The 21,802-nt window shown below is 36.3% G+C and overlaps 3 protein-coding genes and 1 long non-coding RNA gene across 9 annotated transcripts in view; 2 read left to right on the top strand and 2 right to left on the bottom strand.

Moving 5' to 3' along the window:
* The window catches only part of LOC101738597 (mitoferrin), a 64,139-nt gene extending 57,591 nt beyond the window's left edge, over nt 1-6,548 (bottom strand). Inside the window, exon 1 of the mRNA XM_004922024.5 lies at nt 6,210-6,548. Coding sequence (XP_004922081.1) covers nt 6,210-6,326 — 117 coding nt within the window. The 5' untranslated portion in view covers nt 6,327-6,548. The remainder of the gene's footprint in view (nt 1-6,209) is intronic.
* LOC693053 (antennal binding protein X) lies at nt 249-807 on the top strand. Its single transcript, NM_001044035.1, is given in 1 exon segment — nt 249-807. A coding segment is annotated over 1 exon segment (414 nt). The 5' UTR covers nt 249-251; the 3' UTR covers nt 666-807.
* Nucleotides 6,549-7,088: 540 nt separating the features above from the next.
* Nucleotides 7,089-16,864, top strand: LOC134201485 (uncharacterized). The gene is made up of 4 exons (XR_009976817.1): nt 7,089-7,299; nt 13,459-13,597; nt 14,323-14,414; nt 16,679-16,864. It is a non-coding gene; the product is annotated as an uncharacterized LOC134201485 (long non-coding RNA).
* Nucleotides 16,865-16,929: 65 nt separating this feature from the next.
* Nucleotides 16,930-21,802, bottom strand: part of LOC733061 (actin-binding LIM protein 2) — a 105,473-nt gene continuing 100,600 nt past the window's right edge. For all 6 annotated transcript variants that reach the window (XM_062676336.1, XM_062676335.1, XM_062676334.1 and 3 more), the window contains one exon: nt 16,930-21,505. In XM_062676336.1, the coding sequence (XP_062532320.1) occupies nt 21,392-21,505 (114 nt within the window). In that variant the 3' untranslated portion in view covers nt 16,930-21,391. The remainder of the gene's footprint in view (nt 21,506-21,802) is intronic.

Here is a 21,802-nt window from a genome sequence, read left to right on the forward strand (position 1 = left end):
AGCCGAGTATATTTTTTTACAGAGCCGCGTGTACCACCAGTCACGTTAATGAAATAAAATTACAGTTTACACAAGGCACAAAACGACGTTAATATATACGAGATTTTCTTAATCATATATACGTGCAACCTGTAATTTTTCCATGGAAGAGGTAAATATGTGATCAGTGTAAGATGACTTTGAAACAACTGAGGATATAAATGGGTAGTTGGGGAAACTAGCAATCATTCAGTTGTTTCCGTCTCGTAAAAATGGCCGTACATATATTTCTCATTCTTGCCAGTTACATGGCTTTGGCTGCACACGGTCAACTGGACGACGAAATAGCCGAACTAGCGGCAATGGTCCGAGAAAACTGCGCCGACGAATCAAGCGTGGATCTGAATTTGGTGGAGAAAGTTAACGCCGGTACTGATTTAGCGACAATCACGGACGGGAAACTAAAATGCTACATCAAGTGCACAATGGAGACCGCGGGCATGATGTCTGACGGCGTCGTCGACGTGGAAGCGGTCTTATCGCTTTTGCCGGATTCATTGAAGACAAAAAATGAGGCTTCCCTGAAGAAGTGCGATACTCAGAAAGGCTCCGACGACTGTGACACTGCATACCTGACTCAGATATGCTGGCAAGCCGCAAACAAGGCGGACTACTTCCTCATTTAGTTCGTAAAACATTTCTAAATTTATCCTTAAGCAAACAAAACTGTCGCGAAATGATAACGAAACAAAATTATTGTATTGTGGAATGCGTTTTGTTTTTTTTTCTGACTTATATTGATGGTAAATAAAATTGGAATGAAGATTTTAAGTCGTTTTAGTATTCAACTGCTTTCACCCGATACGTTCTATTTTTTTTATTGCTTAGTTGGATGGACGAGCTCACAGCACACTTGGTGTTAAGTGGTTACTGGAGCCCATAGACATCTACAACGTAAATGCACCACCCATCTCGAGATATAAGTTCTAAGGTCTCAGTATAGTTACAACGGCTACCCCACCCTTCGAACCGAAACGCATTACTGCTTCACGGCAGAAATAAACGAGGTGGTGGTACCTACCCGTGCGGACTCCCAAGAGGTCCTACCACCAGTGATTACGCAAAGAAAGATGTCGCTGATTTTTTGTCAATAACGTTTAAAATTTCATAATTGACATTTTTTTGTTCAGGAGGAAACGCCGAGGCACTTATCTGAGTTGAGAATCAACTTAAATTCTATGGCGTTCATCGATTTGCATCCGAATAGACAAGAGCTCTATGAGACAGATCTGAGCCTAAGCGGGTGACGAGCAAGGAGCGTGACGCATCTTTATGTACCACCATACACCCACGACACGTGTAACGCGATATTCGCCACCATGACCACCGGACATCTGGATCAGAGAATTGCCAGAAGCCCTTCTAGACATTGTCGCTTACTCGTCCCCACGGGATATCATGCTGGGTCAAAACCAGTGATAGTAGTAAGCAGTAGTGTTAGTCGTAGAGTGCGATCTTCTTTCACCCAGTGGAACACACGTGTAGTGCAACCTATACGTCGTCTTATTGGATCTCACCCGCCGTTCCTGAAGCTGATGTACGAAGGGCACGATAAAACTTAATTCTTAGCAGAGATGGATATGTGGCTTGTGTTGCAAAGTTTCATAATGTCTACTTGAAAATTGAAAAAACAATTAAACATGTGAACGATTTATTTGAAAAAAATTTTTCGTTTTGGCACTATTTAGTATTCTTATAGTAATAAAATGGTTCTAAAAACCGACCTTGGAAAATCGCACGTCTTTATTGGCCCAAATTAATTACGTAGATACCAAATGAACTGTATTGTAAAATAATTCGCATTTGAATAGGTGAAATTTGCATGAAGACACTATACAATTAGTTATTCAGAATGTTTCTACGTAGTTTTACGTACGTATACGTATATAAACGACGGAAAGCAAAACAATTTTATTTTTAGTTAGAAATAGTACAAGAATATAACCTTTGTAGCTGTGGAACTTAAGAGCAGGTAAGCGTCATCACCCCGCCTATTTCTGCCAAGAAGCAATAATTCCGGTTTAAGGGGTTGGGGAAGCCATTTTACTACAGCACTTAATCCACTGAGATACTATCCACAGAGTTTCTCACCGGATCTTCTCAATGCGTCGCGATTTCGATCCGCGCTAGATTCTGCGAAGCACTGCGCTTGTCAGGGCTGGTGTTAACAGAATCTCTCAGGTTGAGTCCGCGAGCTCACCTACCAGTCCGTGAGTAGGTGGAATAACCCTTTATGTTCCAAGCTAACAGGTAGGGGGAAAAATAACTATATTGAACTTATAGGCTTTGAATTCACGTTTTTTTATATTTTTTATTGCTAAGATGGGTAGAGGAACTCACGGCCCACCTGGTGTTAAGTGGTCACCGGAGTTCATAGACATCAACAACGTCAAAGCCGCCGCCCATCTTGAGACACGAGTTGTCTCAGTTTTACAGTACAACGTCTGTGCCACCATTTAAGTCGAAAAGCATTGCTGTTTGAAATGGGCAGGGTTGTGGTACCTGCTCGTGTGGGATCAAAAGACGCCCTGCCATCAGTAAAAAGGTCTCTCTTAAAGTGGGTGGCGGTTTTCAGGTTATTAATATCTATAAGATCCAGTAAACACTTAACAACGGGTAGGCCGTAAGCTCGTTTACTCGTCTAACAAATAAAAAATAAATAGGAACAAAACGTGAGCTTGTCAACTCATCTTATTTAATAAGTAAATTAAACAAACCACTTACTTAATTAAAACTTTTACGGTTTAATATCACGGTTTTTTATTATAAGTATATTGTTTCCGTAATAAATAATATTTAACAGTTTTCATTTTTACAAACGACTGAGGGACTACGACGAAAACGAAATGAAATATTTTAATTTACGAGAATTTAAAAAAAAATGTTTGATGTTCGTTATAACAGTACAGGCATTTAATTAATACAATAGGTTATGAAAAATGTGAATAATAATACATATAGCAAAAGAATAGCTGGTGAAGGAATAACATCGTGTAATAAAAATCAAATCCGCAAAATTATAATTTTCGTAATTACTTACTGGTGGTAGGACCTCTTGTGAGTCCGCGCGGGTGGGTACCACCACCCTGCCTATTTCTGCCGTGAAGCAGTAATGCGTTTCGGTTTGAAGGGTGGGGCAGCCGTTGTAACTATATTTGAGACTTGTATTTCAAGGTGGGTGGCGCATTTACGTTGTGGATGTCTATGGGCTCCAGTAACCACTTAACACCAGGTGGGCTGTGAGCTCGTCCAACCATCTAAGCAATTAAAAAAAAAACATATTTTTTTTAAAAAAAACAACACTTTCTTTAACAATATGAATATGAGTATTTTTTACACTTCGTTCATGCCAAAATTAATTTCTTATTCAATAAATTCTTATGCGTGACCTATAAGAAAACACATTGTAAAAGAAAATATGTATTGTTTTTGCTACAATTTCGATATGGTTTCTTAATGCGGAATATTTAATTAATTAATATTTAGAGGTCAGAATCAGACCCCAATTCTTACCTATCTATATCATACCTCTAAGTTTTCCCAAATTGTACTAATTTGTTGATATATAAGAAAATTTTACAGTCAATTGTTTTTTTTACTGCTGTTGTGTGCAGACCAACACATAGTCCATCTGGTGATAAGGTAGCATTGCTCATAGATATCAAGAATGCCAGCAGCACAGCCAAGCTCCTGCCTGTGTTGTGCAATCAATACTCCAAAAGTAACTTCAATCAACTCTCCGATTACTTAACTACACAGCAGAAACAACATTAAAATCACTACATGATATGTCACAAACATATCTAGAACAGCTTTTGCAATCTCATTGTTATTGATCAGTCATATATAATTAACAACTTCAATTCAAGGCTTGAAATTCATATGTCCACTCTTTACGCAGAGATTAATAATTAACATACATTTTACGCTAATAAAAGTTTTCTAGTTTTTACATATTACTGGTCCTGAGTGGCTGAAACTATGAAATATTATGACAGTTTATGCTACGCCTATGTCGGAGGTAACTAAGAAGAAATATTTTTTTATTAATCCACCCCTATGGGGGTAGGAAATAAAAGGAACTGATGTAGTGTGGAAGTCACTATCTTTAAACTCAGTAAACATTCCACACCCTGCTTTACTTTAGAAATTACTATTTACATAGATACACATCCTGTATTCTTTTAATTTAATATTTAAGCGGGTGAATAATATGCATCAAATTTAATATTAAAGCTTCTATAAATTTTAGAAATTTGTCATTATTGTGTATATTCACTGTGATATACTTTCAGAACCATATCCTAATCCATTCCTTGAAAGCCAGGAAGGTGTGCTAGTAAAAAATTTATAATATTGTAATATTTATATTATGTGACTTCAGAATAATAGTAACTATGAAATGGAATAAAAAATTGCAGATTTACTAAAAACTTCTTAATCTGCAATAAAATGTCACCTTGCAACAAAATATGTGTCTATGTACTAATCATACTAACAATTATTAATATTCTCAATATATGGACCTGAAAATAAAATACTGTGAACTGATTCGCCTCAAGTTTCATCATCTCCTTTACGACCATTCATATTCTCGTTAGCATAGCGTACATTGCAATCACGAATAGGAAATGCTGATATGGCTATTTCTCCATCATAGCATGCATTACAGTTTAAAGTGACATTTGTTTAACCAATTTTTTTAATATTTTGTCTGAAAGTGAGCAATCGAATTCACATTGAAGTCCTCTGTGTCTGGAGTCTGGCTCCAGTAACAAAAAAAACACAAGTAACAACAACATCATATGGACTATGAGATCATCTGCCAATCTTTACTAGTAATTTAAAAAGTAAAAAAGCTCATCATATTAATTTTCCTCTCACATTCCAACTCTTATCAAGATTACCAGTAATAGACATATAGTAAGCATTGGCATGCCAATATTACTTACTTCTGTTCACCTGTCCTGTGTAAAAATGGTTGCAAATATATGGCAATTTCATCATCAAGTAAAATCCCCTGGACAAAAATACAAGGTGGTTATAAAAATTACAAATTTGTTCCATTTCCTAATTTTTTTTAACATATATTGTTCACTGATCCTAGGAGGTATGCGGGCTTTGTGGAATTTGATGGTCTGCAGATGTTGGAAGCAGACCGCAGGCCCATAGATATTCTTAGGGCTTTAACCACCAAACAACTCTCTTTGCAATCTGTTACCGGATGTTAGATCTCTGCCCAGGGTAATGGTAAAACATTACTGAAATTCACACCACACCTTACACCTTGATTCTCTTTACTTTTGTATTGTAATTTGTGTAAATTTATATTATTATTTTCAAATACAAAAAAGTGGCTATGCTGTTAATAATCTTTTTTTATTACATCGGTGAGTGGACTCACAAGCTACTCAATTTTGATTGGTTGCTTGAGCCAATAGACATCAGAACATGAATGACACCCATCTTGAACCATGAACTTGAAATATTTATTACATTGTATAACAACCATCCCACCTTTCAAACAACAATGCAAAATTATTTTGCGGCAACTAATTGCCATCCAGAAAGTGTTCTTATTTGACATACATAAAAAATATATTTTAATGATTGATTTTTTTTAAAGGTGTATCTTGATATTATAATCCAGATGCTAATAAAGTTTATTTATTAGTTTATTTATCTAAATGTATTAATTTAAATCTGTGTCAAAGGCGATAAATGTTTTTATTGTTTTTATTATTTTTATTATTATTTAACATATTTTTCTTAATATTAATAAAAAAAATACAAGAATATTTCAGTTAATTTAAGACTCCAAGCCAATTGAGACTATCAAGGATATTTCTATATTAAATTGACTATTTCTTATTTAATCAGTAAGGCCTATTTGGAACCGACAATTTCACTGAATAGTGCAACAACTGGATAGAACTTATATGTTAAATTATTAAAAAGGGAATATTTACGAAAAGAGTCTTAAATTATATACTGCTGGCAGGTCAAATCGTGATTACCACATGTCATCTGGATATAGTTTCGGTGTAGGAAAACTTTTACATAACCACAAATCATAAAACGGTGGCGTAATAGTACGAGGGGCTGTCAGACTAGGTTAGGTTGACGAATGAGGACTAGCCTGCTAGACCTGGGCACTTAATCTCTCTTACCTTAACGGAGTCCAGCGGGTACATTATGCAATGCTCCATAACACCCGCTATCGCCCCGGCAGTCATGTGCGTGACGAAGTTTTGGGTCGGAAGGGTTTCATAGTCCTCAAAGTTCATAATCCTCACTAAATACTGACACTTGGCACGAAATAAAAACAGGGACTCAAGTCTTTCTATGAAGTTTTTACTATTTTACCGCACTATCAGTACCATTTTCGCTATCTATTTTCGTAACAAGACATCCGAAATTTAGACCTATCAAATTTTTTTTCCACAAACAGAACTTCACATGCACTCGCGACTTTAGCGGCTCCACAGAATAAATTAAATAATTTTAATTTTCCTTCTCCCCCTACAAATCAATGTTGCCATACACATTCTGAAAAGTTAAGCAAAGGACTACTACCGTTTAAAAATTGACGAAAACCAATAATCGAACAAAACTCATTGGCATGATGGTCTTATTGATGATTGATTCTCATAATTTAATTTTTTTTATCAAGTCTGTGGGATCTTTTCCATCAAGACCTTCAATTGTGTGGCAGCACTTGGATTTTGTTCATAGATTAAACACATAATATATTTTGTTCGGTTTGTCTCTGAAGTATTTTGTATTGTAAATATATTTTTTTTAATTGTAAACTAAAAACTATTGTAATATTAAAATACTATTTAAATTCTTGAATAGTGCAAAATGAATATCTATAAGATAAATAACCAATCTGTAACTAAACAAATTTTGAATTTCTTCAACATATATAAATCGCCGGTTTTTAATCATATGATAATGGGTCGAAGGTAAAAAAATCTACGGACACAAACGAATTTGTTTCTAAATTCTCCATAGATAATGTATGGTAATATATTTTGAGAATGGCAATTGGCTTCTTGCATCGCTATTGTCAAATATTGTCAAATATTCAGTTATTTAAATGATATTGAATATTAACAAGTCTAAACAAATTTCAGTGATTTCTAATTATTCTAAGAATATTTTAGGAGTACAACTTTCGTGTTAAAATGATACTATTCATTACCATGCAATAGGAGATGACTGACAAAACCGGCGCATGCGCAATGTAGGCGTAAGGTGATGGTTTGCTTAATGGATATAAAATTATTAATAATTGGGAATTTAATTGTTTTTATAATCGAACAATCACCAATAGTCGAACAAACGATAATTGATCAAAATTTATTAATCTGAGCGATAAAAATAAAGATATCAAGTAAAGGAGGCCAATTTAAGGATGATCATTGTTTAATTAATTATAAATAAATTAAAGACGGACAAACCATTTTTACCTTCGAACATTAACGAACAAACGATTAACAAAAAATTAAAAAAAAAAATATCCGAAAATCAAAAAAAGGGGTTCAAATTCAGTGAGTTAATAAAAGCTTAGTAAAATGGTGGCTATTTACTGAAACTTCAGTGGACTGTTTCAAGGAGCCCGAGAAGCCATGTCCAGTGACTTTGTTTCGCACACTTCGGCACTTTAACAGACACGAAACAGACTTTTTGGCGGGAACGCGAGGAGTGAAGTTGTGTGATTTTTTATTTTGTCTATTTTGTGTTTCTTCAGGTTTAAATGTGTAATAACGGTGGTTTATTAATTGTTCAGTATCTGTGAAAGTGCACAAATGTGGGAAAATGAAACAAAGCTGCTGAACGTATCTTCTCGGGATCCTCCAAAAAGTCCACTGAAAAAATCTTAGTGACTTATGAAACGAAATTAAGATTTGTCTGAAAAGCTAGAAAAAATTATAGGAACAGTTTCATTTTGTTAATTTATTGTTTCTTCAGATTTAAACATAGGTATTCCGATTATTTGCTGTTGTTTTATTAACCATTCAGCATCTGTGAAAGGCAGGCAAGTCTAGGAAAGTGAAAATTAGTTATCGGACGTAGCTCCTCTATACCTTTTAAAGCATTACCAAAAAGACAACACAGTGAATTCGCAGCGACATAATATTAGAAACTTGAAATGGAGCGAAATGAAATATTGGTTTATCTGAAATGATTCTGAGACGAAATTTAATGAAATAAAATGGGAAGAGATGCCATAAAATAACTTTCAGCTTAAAAAGTATTTGTAAAAATATACGTAACTAACGGATGTCCAAGAATTGTTTCCACGACCAAGGGATAAAAATCAAACTTGCTAATAGTAGGGCTTTTTTGTAGCGCGTACGGGTAGGTACCATCACTCTGCCTATTTCAATCGCGACTAATAATGCGTTCTGGAATAAGCATCACTTATATCACACAATTTTATCTTTTGGATGTAGGTATTAATGTTGGCCCGGAGGCATTTACAGTTTCAGGACACGTGGGCCAGCACGGGCTTAGCTAAGAGGGGTGGGACTGGCTAAGAGCTTCCGAAGCGCTTCCAAAGGAGACCTATCAAGGGTAGCTTCCCGAATGCATTTACTACCGGATGCCAACCGCAACCCACTGAAAAGATCCAGCGAGAAACTCAGCAGACTGATGTATGGGTTGGGTTGCATGTCGAGAACTCTTAGGCAAGTTCGAAGAGTACGATTACCAGGATCCCTAAGTCCTAGTGCTAGAGCTGCAGGCGTCTAGTAATAGAGTTAGTGTATCGAATGAATCCATAAGAATGTGTGACTAGGGTAACGGGCTCCGGTGTGAACCAGAGGCGGAGAGTAGTCAGCAGCGGCAACGATGTAGCAATTATCATGACGCACGACCTTATCGAAGTACTGTTCCGACGCTGACTTTAGCTATTTCCTGATAGATTCAAGGCCTAGATCGCTGTGTACGTTCCTCACGATCTATGATGCTCAGACGGCTGTCCCGCAAAACGTGATTGGATGGGTTGAAGGGTGTCTGTGTGGAAGCGGCCGGCGTGAGCGAACACCACACTCGCGTATGTCATTAAGGGCCATATGCAAAATGTCACATTGTTGCGTAAGGGCATTTTACTCCGCTTTCAAATCATGTGGTAAAGTAAGCAGTGAGTCTACTTAATTAAACAGAATTTACCTAATTATTTATATATTTGTGTTAAGAGAAACTTTAGTAGTCTATAGGTCGGAGGAGGGCGTCTGTCCAGCTCCGGCCCTTATTAGGAGGCAGTCTCCTCCCAATAATGGTCACGGGGCGACCTAAGGGGGTTGAGGCTGCGCCGCACGTTACCGTCTCTCTAGCGCGCTGGCACCATGAGGCCGGGACGATGCGTCGGTCACTGTCGTCGCATACTGTGGAAGAGCAACCCGGTCGGCGGTGTATCGCGTTCCGACCCGGCAGGCTGGTTCTGGCTCAGCGGGGTATCCCGGAACACCAGCGGCATTGCCCGGGCGGCCTGGTAGGGCCGCCGTACCGCGGAGACCGACGTCGTTGGTCTTCGAGTATCGCCCCGACGTCCCGTCGGTTGGGCGTCCTCGTGGTGGCGCCGCGTTTCTGGTTGGAGTGTTGACCGCGGGAACCTCCCTACTCTGACCGGGTTTTGACTCCGGACGGAGATCGGACGTCGGGTGTAAGAGTGCAGGGGAGTCGTTTAGTGGATGGGCCCTAAAATTCCTTGGGCCCGCGGTCTGCTCTCAACATCTGCCGATCGTTAAGTCCCACATACCCCGCGCGTCCCCTAGGCACGGGGACCTCGTAGAAGGTTCGGACCCCGGCACGAAAAAAAAAAAAGTGAGTTATGTCGGGGTTAGACTGACTAAAGGCTTCGTCAAACAGAATGCGTAATAAGCGCGCGTCAGAGCGCTAAACTGACGGCGCGCTATGACGCCGAGATGTGTTGTACTACTATGGTAACATACCGTCAAACAGAGCCCCAGCGCTATAAGTACGCAACGCCCTGTCGTGACGTTAGGACGCTTTGACGTCAGGCGTTGTAATTTTTTACAAATTTTATTTTAGCGTCCGAGTGAATGTGTATTAAACTACTAAGATTTTTGCTACGGAGCAGCATGGGTTCATTAAGGCAAGATCCACAACTACGAACTTGTTGTCTTTTATCGAGGACTTGACTCAAGGTGTTGACCATGGAGATTCATTACACTATATACACAGATTTTAGTAAGGCCTTCGACAGAGTTAACCATAATTTACTGCTGTCGAAGCTGTCGTCGTACGGGATTGCTGGTATACTTTTGCATTGGCTTTAATCATATTTAACTAACAGATCGTCCACTGTTGTTGCGGGGGGGTCACTCGTCGATGTCCTTCCCTGTTTTGTCTGGGGTTCCCCGAGGCTCTCATTTGGGTCCTCTACTGTTTAATGCATTCATCAACGACATTGGCTCGTGTTTTCGTAGCACAAAGTTCTATATGTTCGCGGACGATTTAAAATTCTTCAGGAAAGTAAGCTCATCTCTTGACTCTGAATTATTATTATTATTATTATTATTAATTCTTTATTTCAGTTTTGTTTTTTAAAACCATAACATTTTGTTAGTAGTAATTACTTATATCTATGTTTGTGACTTAAAAAATCTAACACATAACTCTCATTATATATATACATTTTATACCATTACATTTTTTATTTTATTTTTCGCTCCTTCCAAGTGCCTACTGCAAAGGCTATTGATCAGCAGTCCCTCGATCTTGCTCGATATGATTCTCAAAAGACTGTTGCCACTGTCACGAACTCGACGCAATAACGATGCACTTCTCTTCCGCATTATTGCAAAGAAGTCATCGGTGTGAGATGTCGCAAACATTGTGGATGCACTACAAAAGCGCGGCAGTGACAACATCATCCTAAACGCATTATTATATTGAACGCGTAGGGCATTGTAAGCTCTCCGCGTGTATGTGGTCCACAGACTACTGGCGTAAAAATTATTGCAGAGGGATTTGGACAGTTTGTTTGGCTGGTGCAGTGCGAATGGCATGAGTCTGAATATCAGTAAGTGCTATGTAATTCGTATTACTAGAAAAAGATGCTCATTTTCTCGAACGTATATTAATGGTGCACCACTATCTGAGGTAGACTCTATTAGGGATCTGGGTGTGACCATTGATAGTAAGCTACAATTCAGCACACATATTGAGAATATTACTGGAAACAGCTTTAAAACATTGGGATTTATATTTCACAATTGCAAAGAACTCAAAAAACCAAACACTAAGATCACAATTTATACTGCTCTCGTACGCAGTACTTTAGAATATTGCTGCATTGTGTGGAACCCTAACTATGAGATATACAAGAAACGATCGGAAAGTGTCCAGAAACGGTTTCTATGGTACCTACTTGTCTTACAACTACAATCTGGGTAGGAAGTTACCCAGCTATGAAGATAAACTTTGCCACTTTAATTTAGATTCTCTTCTTAACCGGAGGAAACTAATGGGGGATATATTTCTGTACAAATTAATCCATGGAATAACCGACACACCTAATCCCTTAACCCAGATAAAAATATCAGCCCCTAAGTACCTACCAAGAACGAAGAAATATAAACCGTTTTTATGAAAGCCCGCTTGTTCGGGTTTAGGTGCTTACTCTCCCTTAAACAGAATTCTTTGGGCCTACAATAATGTCCACGGTAGCGCGGACTCCGTCAATGTTCCTTCGGAGTTGTCCGATTGCGCTGAACTAATTTTAAGTGAAATAGATGTTTTTTCTAATTGTCTCACAACTTACAGGAAAAATCTGTCGCGGATCATTTCCCAATTAAATATAAATTAATCTTAAGCAATCAATCAAATGTAATCAAATCTTAGTTATATAATTTTTTATTTAATGCACTGTTGATTGTACCTATAATTGAGATGACATCTGCCATGAACTTTTGTCAATTGTTCAATGTTTTTTATCGATGATCACTTTGTTGGTGCAACTTAATAAATAAATAAATACTGGATAATGACCGAAAAATTGATAGAATTAGTTAGGAAATACCCCTGTTTATACAATTTCACATCTGAATCACTCGACATCTTAATACTTTTAAATTTTCACACTGCTATCGAAAGGCACTATGATGTGTAATTGTGTAACATGAAAGAGCGCGACGTTAAAACGCGACGCTATAACGCAGCGCTAAGTACGCGTTCTGTTTGACGAAGCCTTAAAACAACCCACCTTAGAACTTCATCTCTCTGTCGTGAACCACACAACTCAACGACCAACAAAGGAATCGAAAATCAGCTGCATATATGTAATCGTAATTCGAAAGTGCGAAAAACTAACCACTTTTACTAAACTAAACGCTTTAAACGAGAACTGAATTAAAAACATGTTTAAATCAAGTTTTGATTTTTTCAAATTGATTAACTTAGCCGTTTTTATCCGTTCATTAATGAAAGAGACTGAAAGCAAATTAACATGACCACTTAATCACCTTTCTTCGGAGTGTTTATTATTACTAAAGTATTTTTTATGGTATTTTTCATTCATTGCTTTCTTACTGTTTAGTACACATCAACTACGCGGTCTTTTAAAATGAAACCGATTTTGACAGTATTTTTTATAACCACGATTTACATAACATACTGTAAGTACATTAGTCTAGATTTCTCTCAAACTACTATGAATTCTAGATTGTTATTTAAATGAAATGAATCACTCGTGGCCTAAAGGATAAGACGTCCGGTGCATTCGTGTGTAGCGATGCACCGGTGTTCGAATCCTGCAGGCGGGTACCACTGGTGGTACGACCTCTTGTGAGTCCGCACGGGTAGATACCACCGCCTTGCCTATTTCTGCCGTGAAGCAGTAATGCGTTTCGGTTTGAAGGGTGGGGCAGCCGTTGTGACTATGCTGAGACCTCAGAACTATATCTCAAGGTGTGTGGCGCATTTACGTTGTAGATGTCTATGGGCTCCAGTAACCACTTAACACCAGGTGGGCTGTGCGCTCGTCCAAACATCTAAGCAATAAATAAAAAAAAACGAATGAAATACGTACTCAACAAATGTTCACGATTGACTTCTACGGTGAAGGAATAACATCGTGTAATAAAAATCAAACCCACAAAATTATAATTTGCGTAATCACCGGTGGTAGGACCTCTTGGGAGTCCGCTCTGGTAGGTACCACCACCCCGCCTATTTCCGCCGTGAAGCAGTAATGCGTTTCGGTTCGAGGGGTAGGGTAGCCGTTGTAAATATACTGAGACCTTAGAACTTATATCTCGAGTTGGGTGGCGCATTTATGTTGTAGATATCTATGGGCTCCAGTAACCACTTAACACCAGGTGGGCTGTGAACTCGTCCAGTCATTTAAGCAATAAAAAAAAAACTTCAAAGATGTCTCTCTTGCAGTGGCGTGGTACACTACATGTCAGAGCTCTGATAATCCAGTCAAAACTTTTCAAAACTTCACCATGGACTGGTACAACCGAGGGAGTTTCAACATATCCCCATGTTTGAAAGAGCTTATGAACTGTTGGGAAATAGCCAAGTAAGCTCCCTACTTTTAATAATCTTCAAATAGAAAGCTAAGTAAGTCCATAAATGTTTCTGTCGGTACATACACAATAAATGTAACTTATCTGTTTTTTATTTTAACTACGCAACATTACATAATTCAATTCAGCGGAGATCGAAATAAGGTATTTTGTAAGAGCGCGCAGTGAACTATGACGGTGTCGTTTCTAATTATTTTTTTATTGCTTACGTGTATCAGTGGACGTACTCGCGGTCAACCTGGCGTTAAGTCGTGACCGGAGCCCATAGGATTTTTTTTTTGTTCAGGAAGAAATCGCCGGACTTCCGCCCTCCCCTGGGATGGAAGGCAGGGCATGTCAGAGTCGAACTGACTAAAACCTCCTGTCGCTCAACAACCAACGTCCAAACCTCGCATGAGACAGAACTCATGAAATGGCAAAGGGGGGAAAGTGAAGCGTTTAGTGCGGAGCACATCTCTCCCATCACCCTCCCCCTCGACAACGGCTGCCCCGCCCTTCAAACCGAAACGCATTGCTGCTTCACGGCAGAAATAGGCTGTAACTACACATGCGGACTCATAAGACGTCCTACCACCAGTCATAGTAAATAACAAAATACTGTTTTCGTACGATAACATGGCTAAAAATAGTAGTCCTTACATTCGCAGTTGCGGGCGGAGAGCATATTATACTACCGTAATTTTCATGTCTCATTGTAATTTCATTGTCTTGTTGACAGAGCTGATGTGATCTGCTCCGATAACAAATATTACGAATCTGTTTGCGGATTCATGAGACATTATTGTCACGATGTATTCCAAGATTATGACAGTGAGTATGCCTTGGATTCAGTATGCTTAGTGCGAGTTTAACGTATCTTCTCTAACTAGCGGCAAACGTAGGGACACTGTTTCAATTCCATACAAATTTGAGTTAACTTTTACGCGATCGAGAAGTTAAAAACTCGCACTAAACACACAGCTTCTTAGTTAACGCGTTTCCAATTCTTTAATATTTGACAAACAGTACTTATCATTATATTTTAAAAAATAAAAAGAGATACCAAATCAATTTTATTGCAGAGCTGTTTGTCTTACGAGTGAGCAAGTGGCTACAAAGCAAATGGCTCGCTATTCCCTTTAACTACTATATTTAAAAAAAACAATTATGTGGTGTCGTGGGACACCAGGTAGGAACGAAGTTCCTTCGGCTAATATAGAATCGACACAAATTGCAAAAAAAATCGTGCTCAATTTTATGTAGGTTTTCTTGATTTTTCTCTTAAATTTTGCTGATTAGTTTTTATTTAAGTACAAGAAAGTATTTAGGAAATTCAGTATTTTAAGAAATAAAAAGAAAGAGGGAGAAAGAGAAAGGTATTATACACTACTCGCTTGTGTATGCGACTGTCGCGCCTGCGCACGTCTCATTTAACGGTTTTATTCCACGGATTTTTTCTTACGGTTTTACTATCACATTTTTTTCAGTTCGGTCGCGCAGCAAAATCCCTATCCCCTCCAAGCCTGCCGTAAGGAACTTAACGGTTTTATTCCACGCACTTTTTTCCACGGTGTTCTTCTTACGGTTTTACTATCACATTTTTTTCAGTTCGGTCGCGCAGCAAAATCCCTATCCCCTCCAAGCCTGCCGTAAGGAACTTCGTTCCAATAAGCACATCTAATTTATTATTTGATCAAAATTAGTCTACTCAAAATGTATAGTATCCTACTTCGTATTTTCCAAAGTCGGTCGTTTAGTAGAAACGGTTTGGGCGATAAACATCGCTCACTGTACAAACTTTTGTTTATTGGATTTTCTTTTTATCTGTTTTATAAATTGTGTATAATATAGAAATAGGTTGGGGTAAAAAAAATACTTCGCATTTTTTAAGAAATTTCACAACATTTTTTAATATAGTTTATATTTTACATTTAACTAAAGTATGTTGATACCATTTTGTTCGGTTTTTTTTTGCCATCTTGTAGGTAGGGACATGATCCCATTGCTATAGAAATTTTGAGGCTTTTGATCAAAATACCGCGACAATTGGTTTTGGCAGTCCTCTCGTGATGTTAACCTGACACTGCCTAAAGAATTCTGGAGATTCGGTCAGACAGGTGGAAATCTGAAGATCAGGACTATACGGCGGATGCATTAACGCCTCCCAGCCAAGCTCTCTTAATTTTTGCTGAGTGGCTAATGATGTGTGAGGTCTAGCGTCATCATGATGAAAAACCACACCCCTTCTGTCGATTAATTCCGGCCGCTTTCTCTCAACTTCTTGCTTTAATCTCATCAGTTGTTCGCAGTAAAGTTCAGAATCGATAGTCCTGCCTGGTCGTAACAGCTCATAATGAATAATGCCCTTCCAATCCCATCACACACACAGCATCACCTTGTTGCCAGTTTACCCGGGTTTCGCCAGTCTGTGAAGCCTGACCGGCCTTTAACCACGACATTTTTTGCACGTTCTTGTCGTACGTGATACACTTTTCATCACCAGTTATCAGCTTCTTCAAAAATGGTTCGGTTTCATTAAGTCGTAATAAAGAATCACAAGTGAGTACACGGTTCATTAGGTTTCTTTTAGTGAGCTCGTGAGGTACCCAAACATCGAGCTTTTTTGTGTACCCAGTTTTTTTCAAATGCGCCAAAACTGTTTTGTGGTCAATTCCCAGTTCTTTAGCTACGTCGTAACTATTGATATGCCGATCTTGCTCCACTTTTTTTTCGCGGCTTGCGTTGCATTTTTACCTTTTTTGTAGTAAAATTTAAAAATGTAAGTATCTGATTTCTACATTGGATTCACTCATCTTGACAGTACGAAAAATAAATAATAAATCATACATTTTCATAATTTGAATTTGGAATTATCTCCTTTAAAATTTAAACTTTTAATGATACCAAAACCAGCCAGAAACAAATAGTATAGCCAAAGAGATTTTATTACAAGTTCACACATACTATAATGCGAAAAGATTTTTTTCCCAACCTTATATTTGTATCATAGCAATTGTTTTTAGCACTCTACTTTAGCTAACATTCAGTTCGCTTCAAAACTATTTTAAAGTGATAAGTTAAATTTAATCTTTCAGGTTACCTGTTATGGTTTCGATTCTCTTTATTTGAATCCGTCTGTCAGTCTACGTGGCATGAACACTACACGTGAACATCATCGATAGTGCTTCGTACTCTACTTAACTAGAGTTACTCTTCATCTATCGATCTTATAACAAACACGATCCCAAACCATTCAAATAAAATTGTATTAAACAAAAAAATACGCTTTTATTTATTTTATGAAATTCCGTTTCATTCGAAAATCGAACAAAAAATAAATACACAATTTTGAAATGCAAGTTTATTACTTCCAAAGCACTATTACTCATTTCAAAAACACCGCATATTATATTACAATAATCGATTCGCATGTACCAGCATGAACTAGTTTTTAATGAAATTGAGGTAAAAACAGATTTGACAGTCAACAATTTACATATAAAGTCGCCATCGCATAGATACGTAATATGCAAACGGGCACCAATACAAACAATCTAAAAATTAGTTAAAAATTAAACTAATTCAAACGACCATTAGATCACTATTTTTGTTAACCATTAATGATTGTATTTCAATCAGTAGGTAAAACCGATTCTATATTGTCTACGGTTAGTTTGTCTCGTATCCCGAGCTCACATGACGTCATACGTGGGGAAGATGCTTTGAACAGTTTTGTGGCTGCGACAATTTTATACAATAGCAGCTGCCCGGTTCCTTATTACGTACGTTGTAAATATATAATAATATGTCAACTTTAATTATTATTACGATACAACTTTCAATATACGAGCCATAAGATTTACAAAACAAACTACCTACGCAATGTAAGTCTGTATACAAACGAAATAGCTTCCTTCATTTGATGCGTCTTTTACGATACGTTTACGCGACTATAAAAGATATAAAAATTCAATTTTGAATTACGTTAAGAGGCACAAGGTCGGATATAAATGTTTAAAGCCTTTTCAATTCATAGCGGGCTCTAATGCAACTATCTATAGGATGAGATATTTATAAAGATCTGATCATAAAAATTACAGTTTAGAATCTTAAGTAGAATATTAAGGAATTACACAGAAATATTTTGACTTGTTACTAATTCCAATAGTTCCAGCAACCCGCGCTCACAACACTGCTTCAAGCACTATGTTATAATCAGATTACTAGTAAAATAAAATTTCAACAATTATAATGTTGTTAAAAGCTATTTAATATACTGGCTGTATCTGTGAAATGTGTCTAGAAAATCGTTATAGCCATATACGTATTATTGTATTACTAAATGAATAATATGCACTAAATATGCGTTGAATGAATTATATGCACTTTCATAAAGTATATACTTTAAAAGAAAAGTGAAAAAAAATATATATATTTACTGTACCTTATTGTGTTTGTTTCTTCGGGCAAATCTGCACCAAATGTCATGATACTTTTACTCGCAGATAATTAATGTTTGAACAAGTACTCTACTTTTATTATAATAAAATTGTTTTTCTAATGGATCTGGGGAAAACAAATCAAAACCCAAATAAAAACATAAACAAAATCCGATTCAAATATGGAAGTATTATTGATATCAGAAAATGCCATAGCGAAGCTAGTACTTTATATAATCATAAGATTTATTTAGCGGTGAATCAGTTGCATATTACTATAATAATAATGGCTCAATAGTGACATCTTTAAAATATCTAAGACGGTAACAAAAGATCGTTCAAATCGTAAGCTACCTAAAACTTATGCGTTAATAATTAAACACTAATAAAAAGTAAAACCTTACTTTCATTTGAAAGGGAATAAAATTAAAATTTCTTCAGTAATATTGCAACTAAGCATAATATCTGTGTAGAATAAATTTAGAATAAAATTAAAAACAATTTAGTAAAATTCTGCATTACTTATAAAACGCTGCTTTCAACATCCTATTTCAGTTATATCGATTTATATAACTTTTAATATAAACTGTCTGAATTATATTTTTTATTAGAAAGCAGCATTTTTTCAGTAACACAAACACACACACACAACCTCGCACACCCTTAACCAGTCACTTTTAGGAACATTACTATTATCTATTGAAACAATGAAGTTATACTACTATTCATAATTTGAATTATCGACTAAGAACCGTGTCATTCGATAGGGAATCTATATAATTCGACTAATTGTTTTGTATCTAGCACCGTGAGCATGTGGATATTGCAAAACTATTACTTTTATTTAGCATCATTATACCGTTCAGTTTGTTCCTAATACGAACGCACGAAGAAGCTATTCTTAAATCTAAATACGTACAACTAAGCCCCGAATTAAAAACTAAAGAAAAATATATATCTTACATATATGTATTATATTTGGTTCTCACTAAATTAATCATTACACGCTTTAGCACGCATCACAATGAAATATATATATATATCATTCTTTACTACAGTAATATTATTATACAAAGGCATCGATATAATCAGACATGAGCTCGGTAATTCATTTTTCTTTCATAAAGTTGGCAACACTCGTGAAAGCAAAATATTTTCTAATCAAATATTGGTCACACTTGTAAGAAAGCTACAGACTGTGGCTATAAGGTATTGTAACCATTGGACGTAAATAAATTTAAAAAAAAAAGCTACAGACTGTCGCTTTATGGATACAATATTTGTGATATGGGGATATGATGACGTCACACACAGATGATATTTTAATTTAGTCACATGATAAGGTACTGTTACTTGTACTCCAAATTGATATATTTATTTTACAATACCATTGATAATGTATGTATTTGTTTATGAATCACGGCCAAAAATATTTATTTTATACCTCATTGTGCACCAGAATGTCATCGGTCCCAGAGCTTACTTCGTCCACAGAAGTCATCTCGATTAAATACATATGTTACAAAGCAATTTGACAGAGTTCTTTAATTAAATGGTTCTAGAATTAACTAGCATTTTATGAACTGCGGAAAAGGTCCAAATTAGAATAGCAGCCAACTTTATGAGAGCAAAACTAATTGACACCAATCCACAGAGTTACTTAGTAACGTTTTCTGTCGCTTATTTATTGATTAGCAGTCGCAACATAAATATAGTTACAAATAGAAAATATTTTAAAAATTCATTTCTCTAAGCTTAAACTCAGAGTAAAAAGATATAAACAAAAATAAATAAATCAAATTTACGATCAGTTCAATAGTTTTTTTCTTCTTTTTTAATTAGCCATTCTAAATGTTTCAGACTAGACAAACAAAAAAACCTTAGGCTATATATTATATAATTCTAGTACATATTTATGTTGCAACCGATACATTCATATCTTTCTATTGTTTAAAGACATACAAAATTCAGCTCAGTTACACACACACAATACATATATATGTATATGCCATACGGCACACCATTAGACATTTCATAAATCAAAATTACGTCCAATGAATCTTTGTAGGCACGCACACATCTAACTAATTGAACGCCAATTTCAAAATATTCGTACATATATAAATATATATATTTTTTACGAACATACTGTTTAATGATAAATAAATATTTATCCTACTATATGTTCCTATTCTATCACGAATGGTGCGTTAGCTATGTTTTCTTCTGACCTATTATATTTTTTAGTGTTGCATTTTTGTCAATATCTCTATATCCAATTTATAAATATATACTTTAGAGAACAGCATTCAAATATTATGATTATTCTTTGAACTCTCGTCACACATTCACACAGAATAAATCTATAATTTTTTTATGTTTAAATTAAATGAATATATTAATATTATTATGTATCTGAAGTTATTATAATATCGTCGTTATGAAATAGGATTCGTATTTTCACATAATTCACGATCGATTTGAATGGAGTTTCCAATGAAGATCGTTCACTGTGCATCACTAGCCAAAGACGTGAAGTTCTTAATTCAAAGTGAAGTCCACACATTACTTAGAAATCTCAGATTCGTAAGTATCGTGATAATATATTTATCTCTCAAAATACGGCCGTAGATCGTTTGTTTATAATATCAAAACCAATAAATGTCTAATTCGTTTTATTCTCACTGCACACTACATAAAAACCACACGTGCAATTTACATGTTATATAATGTCAATTGAAATTTTCGACCGAAAAATGTTTTGTGGATTTGTAACTTTGTATCCCTGTGCTTGATATTTACGAATAAACGTAAAAATTGAAAATAACAACTTCTCTATACTTTTGCTCGGGTACACGAAAAATATAGGTTACATCGAAATAAATAAAATGGAAAAAAAAAACGTTAAAAACAAGGACAACTCAATTCGTCTTATTAAATATAAAAATTATGCAAAACTAAAGCGCACGCCGTGCACGCAACGGCTCGTCTAAAATTAAATCTTAGCTTTATAAAATAACATAGGCACGCATTCTTTCCAATCGAATGAATGATTACAAATAAATAATCTTGATATTTTAAAACCAATTGTGAAGATGATACTTTGTACAACATCCTTATTAATTTTTTAAAACGATAGTTTCTTCCTTCAAAATAAACATTTTTGGGGATAGCCTTTAATTCAGTCTGATAATTGAAATGATCTTGTACGTTTCAAAGAACTATCTATATTCTAAAACTATCGTTTTTTTTTTATCATTTGCTTTCTTGTGTCAATAATATCGACAAATGAAAAGTGTACAAAGTACCAACTTCAGTTCCTAGATGGCGCTGTCGCGAGTGAATCGCTCGTTCGAGTAGACGAATGTTCTAGAAGAGGCGAGCCCGTCGTTTGAGTTCGTTTCGGCGCCACTGCGGCAAGCGGTAGAAGTCTTGCCGGTTGATCTGGAGAATGGCTTCGAATTCGGCGTCCGAGAGATGTCGCTGTTAATATATTTTTTTTATATTAGAATACAATGAAGTTTGTGACAAACACTGAGATCCATGAAGCCATGAACATGAGAACTGTTAAGGAAGAGATAAGGTTGACAGGTACTAAGTACAGAACTCGGCTGGAAAACCACCGCAATAGCATTCACAAAAGTAAGTTACATCAAATGACTGAAACGTCATGATATACAGGGAGTTGGTGACAGATGGTGATCAATGAGGAGTCTCCTGGTGAGGAGCTTCTTCGACGCGATGGCACACACAACGCATCTGCTCATAGTCCAGGACTGA

The sequence above is a fragment of the Bombyx mori genome, chromosome 26 (assembly GCF_030269925.1).
Source record: "Bombyx mori chromosome 26, ASM3026992v2".
NCBI lineage: Eukaryota > Metazoa > Arthropoda > Insecta > Lepidoptera > Bombycidae > Bombyx > Bombyx mori.